Source organism: Lepus europaeus, chromosome 5 (assembly GCF_033115175.1).
Source record: "Lepus europaeus isolate LE1 chromosome 5, mLepTim1.pri, whole genome shotgun sequence".
Lineage (NCBI taxonomy): Eukaryota > Metazoa > Chordata > Mammalia > Lagomorpha > Leporidae > Lepus > Lepus europaeus.
This window is the reverse complement of record NC_084831.1, coordinates 153,049,158-153,068,348: the sequence shown is the minus strand read 5'-3', so window position 1 is coordinate 153,068,348 and position 19,191 is coordinate 153,049,158. Positions and strand designations below refer to the sequence as shown.

General features: G+C 42.8%; 1 protein-coding gene across 2 annotated transcripts in view; it reads left to right on the top strand.

The window, feature by feature from the left end:
* Positions 1 to 19,191, top strand: part of RASAL2 (RAS protein activator like 2) — a 401,898-nt gene that overhangs the window by 365,944 nt on the left and 16,763 nt on the right. The window contains exons 10-14 of one of the 2 annotated variants that reach the window (XM_062192966.1): positions 5,514 to 5,658; positions 6,288 to 6,524; positions 9,034 to 9,235; positions 11,253 to 11,452; positions 12,108 to 12,969. In XM_062192966.1, coding sequence (XP_062048950.1) covers positions 5,514 to 5,658; positions 6,288 to 6,524; positions 9,034 to 9,235; positions 11,253 to 11,452; positions 12,108 to 12,969 — 1,646 coding nt within the window. The remainder of the gene's footprint in view (positions 1 to 5,513; positions 5,659 to 6,287; positions 6,525 to 9,033; positions 9,236 to 11,252; positions 11,453 to 12,107; positions 12,970 to 19,191) is intronic. The other variant, XM_062192967.1, reaches the window with a different exon arrangement.

The following is a 19,191-nucleotide window of genomic DNA, read 5'->3' as shown; positions in this document are numbered from 1 at the left end:
CCCCAGGAACAAAAAGCCATAGAGTTGGGAAGACCCAGGCATGTATATAATAAAACCTTTTAGCTGGAAAAAAAAAAAAAGCATGAAAAAGACAAGTAAACCACAGCAACAACAAAAACAAAAGATGAGAAGACAAGTAGAACCAGTTTGTTGAAAGCTTTGAATGCCTGGCTGAGGATTAGATTCTACAGCATCAGTTCAGGAGCCACTGAATTTTGAGCAGGGTGTCTTCCGTAGAATTAATTTAACTGACTGATGAAGTTGGGTTGGCGAAGAAAGCAGTGAAAGCAGCGAGGTCAGTGGAGAGCTGTTGTGATAGGGAGGCAGGAAGTAAGGAGGCTCTGAAGGGGGAGCTCACTGCAACAGGAAAAAGGTGGACACGAGAACTGTTACAGAAGTTGAACTTGCTCAGCTTTTTCAGTCTGTGGGAAGGGGAGAGGGGTCAAATATTACAGAGAATTTTGGTCTCTGTGAGTGACTAGAAGGATAATGAGATTCTTGACAGAGATGGAAATCATCTAAGTAGTAAGCTTAAAAGAGGGGAAATTCTGTTTCCACCTCACATATGTATTTAATGTGAAGTTGGAAAGCTCTACGGACATCTGTCTAGCTGGCTGTTGGAAACCAACTTACCCCTGTGGAGGGTTTAAATAAAGCTGAGAAAGAAGAAAATAGACCTAAAGACAGATCTTACAGTACACCTGGCTTTACGGGACAGAAGGAAGAACAGGAGTGATCAGAGAACGAAAACAACAGTGCAGTGAGAGAGAAAACCAGACAAACGCTGAATCCTAGACACCAGTAGAGAAGATCAGAAGATATTGCAGGAAGTAAAGAGCAACAGCAACAAAAAATGGGTCTTGCATGTGACAAGTTTAGAATCACTGGTGATGGCTCAGACTGGTATGAGGAGGGCAGGAGCCAGGTTGTAAGGAGGGAAAAGTGAACCATGGTCAAGGAGCGGCACTACTGTGTTCACATGAAGTGGACTCACCATGGTAGCCATTGTTTTCTACTCTGAAGAAGCAAATTTCTTTCTCTTCCTGCTATCTTCGTGTTTTCTCTGTCAGTCATGTACTTTGGTTTAAGATCTAAGAAGGGTTGGGCGTTTGCACAGTGATTGAGTTTCAGTGCGGGATGCCCAGGTCCCATGTCACAGTGCCTGGTTTGCATCCTGGCTCTTCATTTTCCAATCTAACTTCCCACTGTTGTGCACCTGGGAGGCAGCAGATGATGGCTCAGATACCTGGGTCCCTGCCACACACATGAGAAACCTGGATGGAGTCCTCGGCTCCTGGCTTTGACCTGACCAAACCCTGGCTGATGTAGGGGACTGTATCAGCGGATGGCAGATCTCTGTTCCTTTGCCTTTCAAATTAAAATGAAAACAAATTTTTAAAAAGTTTAATATTTAGTGGTAATTTATGAGAAACTGGTGAAGATGGATTTTCATTGACATTAGGAAAGGTACAGAGAAGTTCATAGTCTCATTTACATAAAGAATAGTCATCAATTATCTCTCAGGGTTTGCTTTAATGATTTGTATTGTCTTCTAAAAGGCAACAGTGAAGCACTTCAAATAGTACTCTTCGTTCTGTGAACATAGGAATGAATATTTATTGGTCAGATTTCTTCAAAATCTGTCATTCATATTCTTTTTTTTTTTTTTAATTTGTTGACAGGCAGAGTTAGTAAGAGAGAGAGACAGAGAGAAAGGTCTTCCTTCTGTTGGTTCACCCCTCAAATGGTTGCTACAGCCGGCGCGCTGCGCCAATCCGAAGGCAGGAGCCAGGTGCTTCTCCTGGTCTCCCATGGGGTGCAGGGCCCAGGCACTTGGGCCATCCTCCACTGCCCTCCCCGGGCCACAGCAGAGAGCTGGACTGGAAGAGGAGCAACCGGGATAGAACCAGCACCCCAACTGGGACTAGAACCTGGGTGCCGGTGCCGCAGGCAGAGGATTAGCCAAGTGAGCTGCGGCGCCGGCCGTGTCATTCATATTCTAAAGTTCAATGTGCTAGATGAGATTTCTGAATGAAAGGATTTCCAAGATGAGAAGTGAATACAAGTCCTTCCATAGAACAGTGAATGAATAGCTGACTGACTCAGCGCAGCATGGCAGTTGATTCCCTGAGCATGGGATGCGGATCAAGTACAGAGCTCTGTGATCATACCTGTGATCCAGGAGCAAGGGCCAGGGGACAGAAACGCTGCTCCTTCGGGAGCGTGAACAGCATTCACTGGTGAGCTGCTTCAGGACAAGGCTTGTATTTTCGTCTTCCCATCAAAATGCTACTGTATTTCACACATTTTGGGCAAGGAACAGATGCCATTTCCGAACCACCTGTAGAATTTTCACAGAGAATTCATGTTAAAAGTTGCCAGTCTGCATTTATCTGGATGAAAGCTTCACTGTTTACTGCACCGATGCTGCCTCCAACTTAGACTGAAATCTCCCATCTGTTAGCCCCTTTACCTTTTCAGATTGAGATCGGGTTGCATCTTGATGTCTGTGACACACAGGAAATGCCATCTGGGAGGTACAGAAAGGAAATCCCCGACCAGACCTGAGTTGCACCCTGGCAGGAGTAGTGTGTCCATACCTGTGGACTTGCTCCCAGTCGTGAAATTTTGACACTAGATAGTAATTAACAATTACTATTAATGATTGATGATGTACATAGAAAGCACATCATAGAACATTCTAGGCGCAGACATGCTTTTAAACAACTCACAAAGTGCCTCCTTTGGTGCTATGTGTTTCAAAGGCAAGAGAACGTACTTAAATGGGTTTTAAATCTGTCTCAGTAATTTTGAACAGATAAGCACCTTCTAGGTACAGATTTACAAAAGCTTCATTTTTCAATGTGATACCTCTCCCATTGTCAGATAAACTATCACTGTGTTCCTGAGTCTGTATATAGGAGATATGTGATATTTGTATATCTTACATAAAATTTTTTTTAAAAAAAGTGCAAATGCTTTTCTGTATTTTGGAGGACTTAAGTATATCATAACCAGGGAGATAGTTTTAGCCTGGCAGCATAGACAGCTGACTTCTGAGCTCTAGAGAGATTTTGTTCTTTTCTTGAAGACTAAAAGAAAAGGTTGTTAATATTCATGTTACTCATTAATGTGAGCATTGTTCCCTAGAATAGATATAACTTAAAAGAACTCACTGAGCAGAACATTTTTTAGGTTTTTTTCCTTTTTTCATGTGAAAGGCAGAGTGACAGAGAGAGACAAAAATACACACAGAGGAAGATCTTCTTTCTTCCCCTGGTTCACTCCCTAATTATCTGAAACACCCAAAGCTGGACTAGGCCATGGCCAGGAGCCTGGAATTCAACCCAGGTCTCCCACATGGGTGACAAGAACCTGAGTACTACGGCCCTTGTCATCTGCTTCCCAGGTGCATAGCAGAAAACTGGATTGGAAGCGAAGTAGCCAGTTCTTGAATCAGCACTCTGATGTGGAATGTGGTCATCCTAAGTGGAGGCTTATTTGTTTAGGCTGCCCCTAAACAAATAGATATTTATGTTACAAATTTCCGGTTTGGCCAGTTTTACATGGGACGTTTGACACTGATGGCTTTGTTTTAAATTTAAGTACTCTGGTTTGTTTGTTTGTTCATTTATTTATTTTTTGAAGTGCTGAATGTGTCTCTGTGTGTATGTGTGTTTAAAATTTATTTTCTTTATTTTGAAAGGCAGAGTTAGAGACAGAGGAAGAGACAGGGAGAGGGAAGCCTACCATCCACTGGTTCACTCAACAAATGGGGAGGCCAAAGCCAGAAAGGAGCTTCTTCCAGGTCTCCCACGTGGGTGCAGGGACCCAAGCACTTGGGCCATCCTACTGCTTTCCCAGGCATATTAGTAAGGAGCTGAATCAGGAGTGGAGCAGCTAGGGCTCGAACCAGTGCCCATATGGGATACTGGCACTGCAGGCAGAGGCTTAACCCCCTATACCACAGCTTCGGCCCCTTAAGTACTCTTTTAATGTAAATTGTGTAGAGACATATAGGAGACATGAAGAACATATTGAATACATATCTTGCAAGAATTGGTAACTATGTCAAGTGTACTAGCTTTGGCTATTCCACTTCATGAAAATTTTTTTAAAGTTGTGTAGCTTGTGTGAAATCATACTTTTTGGTGCAGTCCCTGCTAAGCGCCATATTGCATGCTTTTCATACATCATTTCCAATCCTCACCACAACAGTACAAACTGAGTCTTACCAACGCTGTTTTACAAATAAGACAACTGCAGCTTGGACTAATTAGTGACTTCAAAGCCACACAGTCATGTGAGTGATGGATCTAGCATTTGATCATGGGTCTTCCGGCTCCAAAGCCTTTACCCTTTTCTGCATACCACCTTCTTTTCTATATCCCTCTTTGTTTTCTGCCTCCAAACCTGTTTTTCCCAAGGAGCTATCTTCTTTCATAGCTGTTTTTAGAAGCTTCCCTTTATCTCAACACTAACCATTTTCATAGAAAATGCTTTTCATACTGCTACTGCTACTTAATTTTGCAAGAATTACTGTTCAGTTCCATGAACTCTGCCATAACTAGCCCAAACCTCAAGCAATATAAACTGACTTGGAAGGATCCTTGAAAGGTCCACACCCCTCTCACAAAGACCTGTTAGTAAAGAAAAAGAAACCCAAGCATACGTAGCTACCATCGCTGTTATTTATGGAGCACTGACAATGCTTTGGGGGCTATTCAAGGGTCTGGGGCTTTAAACATGAATAAAATCTGGTACCTCTGACAGTATTCATCCTAGAAATGAGACAGACACATGAACAAATAGGCACAAAACCGTGTGCAGTAGAAGATATATGAAAGTGTATAGTGGAGGATAGACAAGATAGGGATTTGTTGTTTCAGGGAATTTCAGGCATAAATTGATAAAGGATAGGCTATAAATAGAAGGGGTTTTTAAGCCAGACCTATCTGGAAAAGCATGTCCAGGTTATTCAAAGAGATCTTCAGTTACAATTTTGTGCTAGATTGGGAGGTAAGCCCAGAGACCCTAACTTGCATCTGTTTTGGCACCTACATTAGCAACTGACTGAAAACCTTAGGGGGCCATTCGATCAAGGCTGGCTGTCTGTTCTTCAAGAATATCAAAAACATTGGGCACTCTGATAGAGCCTTATAACAAATAGCAAATTCATGCTAATTAAACATGTTTATAAGTTTCAGATAAAAGATACTGCGTTGCTTAAAGTAGTATTGTTACAATTTTTATATAAACACTGTGATGAGATTTTGGTGATGGCTGTGATTCCTCTTCCACGATAAGGAACATAATCAGGATCTGTGGGATGTGATGACCTTTGGTTCTGTAGCAGTGACCTTTCACGGGCAGTCTTTTCTGCCTTCCATGTGAGGTCTGAGAACAGGACTCCCCAGTCTATATATTGGACAGAAATCCTAAATCCTTGTCTTCTATTCAGTTAAACACTGTAGTGATAGTTACACTGTTCCTCATCTCTGCTCTTCCAATAGGGGAGTTCATCAAAGCTTTGTACGAGTCGGATGAGAACTGTGAAGTGGACCCCAGCAGGTGTTCCTCCAGTGAACTGATAGACCACCAGAGCAACCTGAAGATGTGCTGCGAGCTGGCCTTCTGCAAGATCATCAACTCGTACTGGTGGGCTGGCCGCTGCACCTGCAGGGCCCCGTCTGACCGCTTACGCCTCGTGACAGCGCTGTTCCTTCCAGCCCCAGCCGGAAGTTCTCCTGATACAGTTCTGTCCGAGAGCTAATCTCTGTTGTCAACAGGAGGACTTCTGAAACTGGCTGCCTGCATAAATACACTCTTTCCCAAAATATTATACTACGCTCTGTAATACCAGAAGCATTTTTCTGGCTTTCTAAAATATTTACTGAACAGATGTGCCATGAATTTTGGTCATTGCTGTAACCCCAGCAATTGGTGAGATTTGGAGAGATTTTTGGTCAACAGTGTTTAGCGAGATTATGGTGAGCTATATTCAACCAGATGGTTCAGTCAGGAATGTCACGTCATTTTTTTTTCACTGTGCAAAACTAATTTTACAGTACTGCAGAATTTTGTAGCTTTGGGTTTCCAGTCTCCATCTGGCCTTCTGTGAATTTTCTGCCACTTCTTAGCCATAAATCCGGCAGAATCTCATTCCTGGATCTCTACTGGATCTCTACCGGGTCCTCCCTACAGCTTGGTCAGGGTTGGGTCACTTGTGCTGCCTTGGGTCTTGGCACTTTCACACTTAGGGCTTTGGGTGTTTTTCCTTTCTCCAGTGTTTTCCCTCGTGAACTGAAAGAAGTGTTTGCGTCCTGGAAGCAGCAGTGCCTGAGTCGAGGCAAGCAGGACATCAGCGAGCGGCTCATCAGTGCCTCGTTGTTTCTCCGTTTCCTGTGCCCAGCCATCATGTCGCCCAGCCTTTTCAACCTGATGCAGGAGTACCCTGATGACCGCACCTCTCGGACACTCACTCTCATCGCCAAGGTCATTCAGAACCTGGCCAACTTCGCCAAGTAGGTCATGCTGCTACTGCTCTAAAAGCATGCTGTCTAAAAGATATGTGAGGCCTAAAGTCTGGATGTGGGGAGCCTCTTCTCTCAGATTGTCATTGTGGTATTAACAAAAACAATCCAAAATTGAGAGCATCTTATGTATTAAGTAAACTGCTGTACAAAAATTGAGTGGGATATTTGCAGCCACTGCAACATTTTCAAAGAATATTCAATAATAAGAAAAAGTGATGAAGATAGAACATTGAGTGAAGAGGGCTAGTAAAAATATTTTGGCCAAAAGAAAAAAGATTAGATAAAAAATGATACATACGCTGTCACCTGGCAGTGTAACAACACAAACATCTAAGTGTGAAAGAGTTGAAAGAACAGTCAGAGAAATTCTGTTGTTACAGTCTGGCCATTTCACAAAGGACGGTGTTAAGAAGAATGCAAAAGATGGAAGAGGGGCTATTCTAGATTAATAGTCTAAATGCAATACTCACAACTTACTCAGATGTCAAATTGGAAAAAAAAAAAACTCTGTAAAAGTCATCTGGGAGACAAATGGTAAAATCTATGAACTGTGTGAGGTAATTCATAAATAGTGTTTTAAAAGTCTTAATGTGAAAATAACTTTGGCTGGTGTAAGAGATATGCTTTATTCTAAAGAAATGGGTGCTAAAGTGTTGAAAAGTGATGCCTACAACTTAGATTAAAATGGTTCAGGAAAAGAAGTAAATGTTTATGTACAAAGAGGGAGAGTGAAAGACAACTTGACAAAATGTTAGCAGTTGGTTAATATAGATGAGAGGCAAATGGGTGTTTGTTGTATATTCTTTCAGCCTTTCTGTAGGTTGAAAATTTTTCAAAACAAAGTTAAGAGAAAGCAACTGGGGAGAAATGCACTCAACAATGCAAACAGCAGCTAACATCTGTGTAGTTGGAATGAGGGTAAGGAGTAGGGGAGCAGAACAGAGAGGAGGTGGTAAACGAGCTCACAGCCAAAATGAATTTATTCAAGAAGGAAATAAATCAGTCCACAGAGGTGGCCGATGCCGGCGTGCACACTGCGCGAACACGTGGCAGAGGGCACAGTCCTCCAGCATGCTGGGTCTCCTATAGCTTAGGGTGGGCCAGGAGTCCAGAGTGGGGGGCCGGGGGGCAGTCGTTGGAGGTAAGTTTCTTCATACAAGTTTTTCAGGTTTAGGGAGCTTACAAACCTGGGGAAAAAGGGAGAGGGCGGGGTGGGGAAGAGTACAGGGTGTGGGACTGAACCCGTCTCTTGGAAGAATGCAGGGATGAAGGAGTCCATCAGGGAATTTGATTTACTTCCAGGCAAGCAACTAATGGCTGCAGCTATGTCCTTGTGCGGTCTGTGGGGACACCCACACTGTCTTCTTTCTCTCCACTTTGCATTGTTTTAAGAAATGACCAGCAAGGAATTCCTCACAGATTTACTCCATATGATCTTAAAGACAAGTCTGTAAAGTTAGAGCGTCGATGAAACAGATCGTTTTCTAGAATAAATGGTGGTGTTGTGGAAGAGCACTGTTTGAACTTGGTGCGTCCTCTGCAGAAGCCCATGCAGAAGCATACATAGTTACCCGCATTTGAGCTATTCTGAGAAAGACTGTGTCTGGTTTATTGTGGCTTATACCAGGCCCTGAAGAGAGCTACAGTCTAGTTAGATTGAGACATTCTTCCATAGTGGAAACAAACCAGCTTGGAGGAGGAGGAGTACGACAGTCCCTTCCCCTCCCCCTTATCCACAAGTTTATTTTCCAAGGTTTCAGTTACCTGTAGTCAGCTGCAACCTGAAACTATCCAATGGGAAATCCCCAGAATCAGTAATTCACATGTTTTGTATACTATTCTAAGTAACCTGATGAAATCGCCCCCTACCCCCAGGATGTGCATCATCCTTTGTCCGATGGAGCCACCTAGTCAGTCACTTAGCACACAGGTTGGTTATTAGATGAGCCGCCGTCACAGTGTCACAGTGGCTGTGTTCAGGTAACCCTTATTTTGCTTGGTAATGACCATAAAGCACAAAAGTGCTAGCAATTCAGATATGTCAGAGAGAAGCTGTGAAGTGCTTCCTTTAGGTGCGAAGGCCAAAGTTGCCATAAATGTGCATGTAGGAAAAAACATGGTGTTCAGTACTGTCCACTGAAGAGGTCTGAAACAGATAAGAGTGACAGCTGCATGATGCGTGTGGAAGACTGAAGAAGCTGGCAATACTGAAGCTTTGTTACTGGTGAGCATTTGGTTGGTGAGGGGCTACATTACAAAGAGCTTTAAATGCCAAGAAATATAAAAACAGTTTTGGCTTACAGAAAGAGTTAGTACTTCAGAGTCTTTGAGTACATATTAAGGAAATATGTTTTAGTATTTATCACCTACAGATAGTAAAATCAGTCAATACCTCTATTAAATATTATAAATGTTATAGCTGCATGTAGTCAACTCAGAATGATCGATTCTCTTTTCTTGAACGTGTCCTTTCTCATTTTCTCACCCTCTCCTTTAGGTTTGGTAACAAAGAGGAATACATGGCATTCATGAATGACTTTCTAGAACATGAATGGGGTGGAATGAAGCGCTTTCTTTTGGAGATCTCTAATCCAGACACCATCTCAAACACCCCGGGCTTTGATGGCTACATTGATCTGGGCCGAGAGCTTTCAGTTTTGCATTCCTTACTGTGGGAAGTAGTTTCCCAACTTGATAAGGTAAAGTAGGCTGGTGGAGTGATGAGAGATGACAGAGAGCTTTACTGCACCTGCCGCATGAGGGCGCTCACCCTTTCTGCCAGTTGAAAGGAATCTTTGTCCCGCAAGTCCTAGCATAAACAGCTATCAGTTCTGAATAAAATATGTGATCTCTAATCAGAAATTCTAGAAAGCCATGAAATTATATACAGTATATATCCTGAAACTTGCCTAGAAACAAATATTAAGTATTCATGTATATATAACCTTATTCATGTATAACAGGATAGATGAACCCTCATGTGCTAATTTCTAACAAGAGTTCAGACTTAGGGAAATATTGAGTTTATTGTATTCAGGTAACTTCACGCATGAAAAACATTTTTTACTCTGCAAGTCAGAGAGTCTGATATAATTATTAGTGCTAAGAATCATGTGGGATCTGATAATCCTGAAGTTTTCTTTCTCCATAGTTGTGAATTAAGAATACACACAGGAATGACCATTTTTAATCATTTACTTTATGACTATAATTCAAGAATTTTGGTGTGTATATCATACTTATAAGTTAAAGTATAACTTGCCGGTCATTGTCTTGAATTTTATAAAAAGGAGTAGATTTTATAGTGGAAAATACTCTCATAAGCTTTGGCTAGGTTAATCACAATTTATTGGTATTTCTATTTGCCACATGTACTTTATAAATATGTATAGTGGTGTGTGAGAATAACTTCAGAAGATGGTTATTTTTCTATAATAAGGATACATGTATTTGTCTTTCTCCGTTTTCCTGTTATCCATTAAGATGCTATACCAATAGAATTGAAGGGAAGTAAATCCCATTAGCAAAGACTTCCTTTAAGAAACTTGAATGATGCTGTTCGAGCAAGGTTTGGGACATGTGTGCGGCAGTCCGCTGCTGCCTGTCCCCAGGACCACTTTTTCACTTACAGCAGCTCTAGCTGGATGTGAGGTCCCAGCTCTGCCGAGGGTAAATTCCCTGACTGTGCGTCCTGGCCCAGCACTGCGGAGCAAGCGCAGGTCTCCCTCGGATGGCATCTGTGTCCATTGCAGCAGCAGGGAAGAACCTGGGTGGTTCAGAAACAGAGAACACACAGAGGCAGCCATGTGAAACTGCCCAACAGATGAGGGGCCTGTAAGACCCCACGGGAGTACTTATTCCCTAAAGAAGACAAATGATGGAGACCAATAAAGCGAGCACTGAAATGTTCATCTTGTTTGAACGACCAGAATGGGATGTAGTCTTTACTGTTACAGTTATCCTGTGAAGTAGGCCTGGTTCACCCAGGGCCAGGGTCTGGTTAAGCACTAGGCTTGTCTGTGCAGTCAGGCTTTCTCCCTAGAAGTCTGTGCTCAGTCCTGGAAACCAGGAGTACACCCAGACACATCTCATAGACTTCACCCGATTTCACTGTTGGAAAAACTATCGCAGTAGCTTCTTGATGGAAACTCACTTGGCAGTCGGTCAGGGTTCCCAAGACTGACTGGGGTAGATAACGGCCGTGTCCACCGTGCCCTGCAGTGCACTGCACCCCGGAATGCGGCACCCCCCTGTATGTTGGCATGCATCTCTTTCTCACATGATCCTTTTTCTCCGGACATTCCATCACACCGACCCATCCTCTGGTCTTGAAGTTCCCTTTGGTCTGAAGGTGTTTGGTTCTTCCCCTCACTTCCACACCTCGGTCCGCTAGCATCCCAAAGATTCAGTTTGCTTTGCATGCCTGTTTTAGTTGGAATGGCAACAGTTTGGTTGTTTTGAGCATGTGTTTTCATTTTTTATTTGCATAATGCTAATTTCTATTTCCTTTCTTTCCTCAATGTCTGCTGCACCTTGTTTCGCCTCCTCCATTCATCTCGACGCCATGGTTCCGCTGCTCCATAACAATGCATTATGAACCTGCCACTCCCCTGCGCAATCACCTACCCTTCCCTCCAACCACACCCCTCCATCAATGGGCATCGTGGTGCCCAAAACAACCTGTGGTGGATATCGCAATGCTTGTTATCCAATTAGGGTGAAAATTCCTTCCTACAGGCGACCGTGGCAAAACTGGGGCCTCTCCCTCGCGTTCTTGCTGATATCACCAAGTCTCTGACTAACCCTACGCCAATACAGCAGCAGCTGAGACGCTTCACAGAGCATAGCTCAAGTCCAAATGTCAGTGGAAGCCTCTCTTCCGGGCTGCAGAAAATATTTGAAGACCCCACTGACAGGTACGTGAGAAATAACGTTTACATACCTATTTGTTGGTTTTACAACTTGAAAAGTCTTGAGCGATCGAAAATAATTGTCTGACCTGAGACAAACCCAGTGCATTGTCGTAAAACACAAAATCCAGGATCACTTATTTTCTGGAATGATAGTATAGAGTTATAGTCACCAAATGTATAAAAAAATCTATATCCTGCTTGGATGGAAGGCTAAGGGCTTTATTAATTGATGTTTGCATGTATTGTGCGCTCGAAACTCAGCAGGCCTTGCTAAAAGTCCTTTCAGCCTGGCTGTGTCAGCTGGACAAGCAGACACATTGTTGACGCTCAGACTTTCTGAATTGGCCACGTATGAGCCTTTAACGGGGCCCCTCGGTCGTGTACTCAGAACGCCTCTTGAAGGTTTAAACAGAGCTCATGCAGTACGAATTGGAATCCCTCGGGAAGGCATTAGATCTTACTCAGGAATTACTGGAACGCTAGTAAAAGGGGACGGCAGTGACGGGATGCTGCACCCCGTGTTGTGTAAAGTGCACGGTTCGATTAGAGTTGTAAGGACGAAACCCGTCCCAACAGCCGGTGAGCAGTCAGGAGCGTTTGTGTGCCTGAGTCGAAGTCTTAACGCGACAGTAAATAGCGGCCCTCTGCCTCCCTGCAGCGATCTGCACAAGCTGAAGTCTCCCAGCCAGGACAACACGGACAGCTACTTCCGAGGGAAGACGCTGCTGCTGGTTCAGCAAGCCTCCTCGCAGAGCATGGCTTACTCTGAGAAGGAGGAGAAGGAAGGCAGCCTGCCCAACGGCCGCAGCATCTCCCTCATGGACCTGCAGGACGCGCACGCGGCGCAGGGGGAGCACGCGTCTGTGGTCCTCGACGTGCCGCTGCGCCTGACCGGAAGCCAGCTTTCCATCTCCCAGGTGGCCAGCCTCACGCAGCTGCGGGAAGCCCAGAGCACGCCCCAGAGCGCGCCCCAAGTGAGGAGGCCCCTGCACCCGGCCCTGAGCCAGCCAGGCAGCCTCCAGCCCTTGTCATTCCAGAACCCCGTCTATCACCTCAATAACCCGATTCCGTCGATGCCAAAGGCCTCCGTGGATTCCAGTTTGGAGAACCTGAGCACTGCCAGTTCCAGAAGCCAAAGCAACAGTGAAGACTTCAAACTCAGCGGGCCCAGCAACAGTAGCATGGAAGATTTCACCAAACGCAGCACGCAGAGTGAGGACTTCTCCAGGCGGCACACTGTGCCGGACAGACACATACCTCTTGCTCTTCCACGGCAAAACAGTACTGGGCAGACCCAAACCCGAAAAATGGACCAGGCCGGGTTGGGTGCCCGAGCCAAAGCCCCGCCCTCCCTGCCACATAGCGCCTCCCTCCGCAGCACCGGGAGCATGTCCGTGGCGTCCGCAGCTCTGGTGGCCGAACCCGTGCAGAACGGGAGCCGCTCTCGGCAGCAGTCTTCCTCCTCCAGAGAGAGCCCTGTCCCCAAAGTGAGAGCCATCCAGAGACAGCAGACGCAGCAGGTAGGGCTGAGTGCGGCGGGGGTGGGCGTCTACGCGCTGCACGTCTCCCTTGGTGGTTCTTACATAGATGGTTGGGAAACTGGATTGCTAACGAGGTTTGCACATGCAGGTATTTTCTGCAACCTTTGGATGTAAGGGCGGCTCCTGGCCCGGTAAGGCAGCAGAAGGCTCTCTGACTCAGTACCCTTCGGGGACAAACACCCAGGGGCCTTAGCTTCTTTGTGAGCAGCGGAGCCTCGGCTGCCTTGGTTTGCACTTGGAACAGATCTGTGATGTTAGTTGAGTGCAGACACTTACACCGTGAAATCTGTAGGCCAAAGGAACCACAGCGTGTTTGGGAAATCTTGAAGTTAGCCCTTAGTTTTTTTCTTAAGCTTCCATAAATAAAGTTTTCCATTCTGGACTAAGAATTTCAAGTCACTGCTTCCATTCCATCCCCCAGCTCCCTCTGGAAATAGCAAGTCCCACAAGTCTTTTCCTGGAAATGGCTAGAAAAATAAACAGCTGAACACCAGAAGGGGTAAGGTAAGGGGTAAAGAGAGGTAGACTCCCAGGTGACCAACAGGTATGCTAAACATTTGCAAATGGACAGCCCAGCTAGTGTCCACCAGTCTTTATATGGTAAGAGTTCCAAGCTTTCTTGACAAATCAAACTGTTTGCAAGTAATTCAGTCACTTCTACCTTCCATATTATGTTTTGAGGCACCAATACACACTTTACTCCTTGCGATGAAGTAACTTTAAAAATACACGCACACAAACACAAGTACTTCAAAAAGTTCAAAGAAAATGAAAAAAACCATACATGGATTAAAAAATTTTTGTACTAAAATAAGCTATCTTTTAATTCAATTTTCCCACAGACTTTCTGAAGCACCCTCATGTGTGTGTCTGGCTGTCTTTCATCTCAAAAGATTTTTCTCCTAAAAAGTTTTGTATTCATTGAATTTATTGAAGCCTATTTATACTTTATAAGTACTAGGGGTTTTGTGAGTAAAAGAGTCTGTGACAGATCCTTTTATGTAATAAATCCCAATGTATATCTTTAATACTTTTGCAAAATTCTCATTTAGCTGCTCCTGCCTCTGCTCTGCCACGAGCAGATCCTATTGCTCCTGCTTTGATAGTTGCTTCTTTAAAATAGTGGAACATTTACAGAATCCGGGATACAGAAGTAGGAGAAGGAATGAAAAGCATGACTAAGTTTAGCAGATTCTGGGGATAGACCTTTGGGCAGAACCTGCTAGTTGGTCATTCTTAATTTCTTAATTTTTATTTTGTCACATTTCCCAAAATGTCACCAATTCAATTGATTTAATTAATATTTTCATTTAAAGAAAACAGAAAATATGTCTTTTATGTACATTATATATATTTACATATTTTACATATATAAAATATATGTTTATATACATTATATATAATATATATACACACATATATACATATATATGTATATATATACATGCATATGTAAATATACAACAATACCTCGAAAAGTTCATGGATAATGGAGTTATAAGATAATTTGTTTTGGTACAAAATTTTTTGAAATCCATGCAGTATTTGTTTTTTGAGAGGCAAAGAGGCAGTGAACAATCTCACTCCCCATTTGTCCACAACAGCTGGAGGGCCAGTGCTGAAGCCTTGAGCCAGAAACTCGTCCAGGTCTCGCAAATGAATGGCAAGAGTCCCATGACTTGAGCCATCACCGCTGCCTCCTAGGGTCCGCACTGGCAGGAGCTGAAGCCAGGAGTTGAACCCAACTGCACTCTGGAATATAGGCGTCTGAACTGTTAGGCTAAACATCCCCCCTCCAAGGCTCTTGGAAGACACCCTCATATGCATGGATTTCAAAAGAAACTTCGCACCAAAATAACCTTGAATTTTAGTTCTATTTGCCACAAACGTGTCATAGTACCCTCCTGTGCATCTGATGTGTGTGTGTGTGTTAGAGATGATGCATCCTTCACACCTTGTTGTGAGTTTGTTTCCTCCCATTGCTTTTTGCACTAACCTCTAGTTAGTACCAAGTACTTTCAGAAAACTAAGAGTGCCTATTGGGAAGAGAAACGGAAGTAATTTTAGAGAGGAATACTGTGTGGAAGAGACATACACGGGTGCTGAGGGCAGCGTAAGGGCAGGGAGTAGAGCACAGGAGACTAGCAGGAAGGGTAGGATGGGGAAAGGCCCCTCCACTTCCTTTTCAGAAAGTAACTTAAATCCCGCCCTGGAAAGAAAAGGAAAATTTTTTAAAAAAATTTTTTTCTGCTTACCTATTCCTCCTGTATCTTATAATGCTCAGTTCCCAGGGGCCCAAGATTCAAGTTAGTTGTTGATAAATATTATGAATTAAATTTCATTTTTGTGCTTGTCTGGAAGCCATTGTCATCTATAACATTGTTCCTATGGAAGATTTGACACCTGTCCCTATATAGGCACACAGTGCGTGTTTCTGTGGGCCAATAAAGGCTACCTGGATGCATGGGAGATGAGAAACCCATACAATGTTCCAACAGCCAATTTAAATATTAATTTCTGTGCCACAGCCATCGATAAGCTACAGGATGAATCCATTGGCATGGAGTGGGGTGGGGTCACAGAGACATCCCAGCACAGCTCTGAATAGTCATCTTTGTTTATGCCTTTGCTGCAGTTGCCACAGTCATGTCAGTTGAAGCATGAATCCCTGTCTTTTAACGCTCAAGTTTCTGGTTTTTCTGTCCTGGCTTTTTCTTTTCTTTTCTTTTTTTTTTTTTTCCTGTCCTGGATTTTTCTACCCAAACGATTCATTCTTTTGAACTTAGGTCATTGACTTTTTATTCCTTATCTTTCTATTTCTTGCTTGGGGGTTCTCATCTCATTCTGTGAAAGTTCTGTATAAGCACATTTTTAAGGCAAATTCCTTTACATGGTGTAATTGCAGATTGTGCTGGGGAACTCTCTCCCAAATACTAGAGGATTTCTTTGTGGGGATTGTTCTGTAGGCGTCTATAATTATCGTGGCTTTGTCCCATGCAAATTCCATTTGTATCTTAGCACAAAGGAGCAGTCATTGTTGGCAGTGTGACAAGCTTCAGTGTTCTGCATTTAGCAAGCAGGAAGGAAGTAAAATCCAAGTGAAATAATACACAAAGATTTTTTTTTTTTTCAGAAAGCTGTCTTTTGATTTTTTTTTTTTTACCCTTTTTAGCTTCTACTTAGGTTTCTTTTTTCTCATTTTTGTATCTGTTTTGTCTCTCGTGTGTCATGTACTCTATACAAATAATAGACTTTATTTACAGGATATGAGCTGTTCACACTTAGCGTTTTGCCTAACCTTAGGAACTCGGGTTTGAAGAAGCATTTTACAGTAGGCATTTGCCAGAACTTCTAGATAATGGTATTGCAGTTTTCAAACTGGGAGTTGTCCAACCCTCTGCGAACCAACCTTCTCGAGAACTCTCAGAGTTTACTTATTATTTTAGCCCTTCCTTCAGAGTTGACGCGGCAGAAGCATTATTCATTTATGGGAACCTATACAGACTGAAGTCAACAAGTCTTGTTGATAAATACTAGCAAGGAACAGGGACCAGAGGACCAGCCTGTTCTCAGACTCTGACCAACTGTAGTGTCAGTGAAACTACCCAGGCTCTTGTGCCCTAAAGCACCCACCCCCACCCCAACCCCAAGAAATTCTGTACAGCTTTGTCTCAAGAGGGAGGTATTTTTAACAGGAATTTCTGCTCTTTTCTCTTTTTCCCTTGTTTATTTTTCATCTTTCATTTTCTTTGCTGGTCTTCATTTGTTTGTTTATTTTTAAGATTTATTTATTGTTTCTTACAAGTCAGAATTACAGAGAGAGAGAGAGGGAGAGACAGAGAGATCTTCCATCCTCTGGTTTATTCCCAAAATGGCTGCATCAGCCAATGCTGGGCTAGGCCAAAGCCGGGAGCCAGGAGTTTCATCCAGGTCTCCCATATGGGTGGCAGGGGCTCAAACGGTTGGGCCATCTTCCACTACTTCTCCCAGGTCCTTAGCAGGGAGCTGGATCATAAGTGGAACAGCCAGGACATGACCTGGCGTCCGTGTGGGATGCTGGCGTTACAGGAAGCAGTGTTAGCCACTAAGCCACAACACTGGCCCCTCTTTGCTGGTCTTGCGGAAATTCAGTGCCTGCAAAGGCTCTTCCTGAGGCTGTACCAAGATCGATCTGAACCACTTCCCAACCTCTGTCTTTTCTGACTGTTCTGCTTTAAAGGAGATGGAGCAGTCATTGAGGAAAAGCCTCTGGTACCCTTCCAACAGATGAGAGGTACAACAGGAAATGTCATTCTCTTGGTGTTAGGCTAGTAATGAATTCTCAGAGAATCTAGGATGTTAATAGATGAATAGCACTTCATTGAACATTGCATGTTCACTTAGCTAGTCACTGTCATTTGAAAGAACTTAGGATATGGTGCTATTAGGTTGACAACCTAATTCAGCAGTAAGACCAGCACACATAATGCTCAAGACAATCAGATGTTATTTTTGTATAGTTCAAAGGAAGAACACATTGCAACAAAAAATAATTTTGAAATAAAAATCTCCTCTATTTTCTTCCAGTCTGGTATAATAACTATTTCTGACTTAATATTAGTTTCTCATGGGGTCAGCATTGTGTTGCTATGGGCTAAGCTACCCTGTGCATTGCCAGCATCCCATATAGGCAAAGGTTCATGTCCCAGCTGATCCACTTCTGATCCAGCTCCTTGCTAATATGCCTGGGAAAGCAACAGAAGATGACCCGGGTACTTGGGCCCTTGCCATGCATGTGGGCCACCCCCAGTTGAGTTCCTGGCTCCTGGCTTCAGCCTGGCTCAGCCCTGGCTATTGTAGCCATTTGGGGAGTAAACCAGCAGATGGGAAATTCTCTTTCTCTCTCTGTAACTGTGCCTTTCAAGTTAACAAATAAATCTTTGAAAAAATGAAACATCAGTTTCTCATGTCTTTATGATTTTGTCAAGGCTTTTCTGTAAATAGAAGGAATAATTAAGATTGGTCTGATATTTTTGTCAATTTTATTTTGTTATGTTGACCACCTACTATATGTTAGACAAAGTGCTAGGATATATTAGAAAGTGACTGAAAGTAAGAGTCAACCAATTAAGTAGGAATAGACTCAGAATGATGATTTCCCTTTGACTAATCTCCCACCATTCACTATACATTATATTAGTCCTTCTGAAGATGTAGTAGCCGCCATCCTCACCCATAGAATCAATCAACCCTTGTTTTCACATCTTATTTAGTGTTTCCCTAATTGTTTTAATATGCTTCTAGAGCTAAGATTGCTCCTGCATGTGTTCTCAGGAATGCCATTGGTTTGCATTGCTTGTCTAGACACTTGATAGGTACTTGTAACAGATCACAGGGAAAGAAAGTTCATTCAGGTGACTTCTTGTTTACAACCTGAACAGGAAGCTGTCGAGTTAGCTGCCTTGAAATAATACATTCTAAACAGTAGTTATCAGTTTTATTCACTGCTTTATTTCAAATTGCTATTGAATAGAAAAGCCTGGTTTCACAGCTTTCCTATATTCTTTGTGCTGAAGTGACAAGATTTAAAACTAAAATCTTGTTTAAAATGGTCTCCTTTAAAACTTGACCTTCTACTAATTTGTTAAGCCTCAATGTTACATCCTTTTGCCTTTCAGATGCACATACATCAAATAATAACCTATCTTTACCAGTACTAAAGCAGTTTATTATACTCTGCTTTTAAAGTCCAGCAGGGGGAGAACTGTGGTATATGTGTCTGTGTGTGTAAAGTGCCTTGAAATTTACCAAGTGCTCTCACAATCTATCTCACTTGTTGCTTATTAAAGATATTTATCTTTCTTTTATAAGTGACACTCGGTCCCATAGGTAAATGCCCAAAATGTGATATTCAAAATTACTTGTGTGTACAAAGTAATTATTTAATCAAGTAGTTATTTTAGTACATATTAAAAATATATGGCCATTTATTTATAAACATACATATATATATATAAGCATCAAATTCAAAGTTTTACTGATGTTGTTTAACACAAGGGCTTACCTAATTTAAAAGGTGGTTTTAAAAGAGAGAAGTAAAACAAAAAACAGAGAGAGAGAGAGAAATAAGTAAATAATGTATCAGTGAAAAGCTAGGGATGACAAAAGCAATAGGCGTGGTTATACAAATAAATGAAGAGGCACATCTACCTACCATAGTGG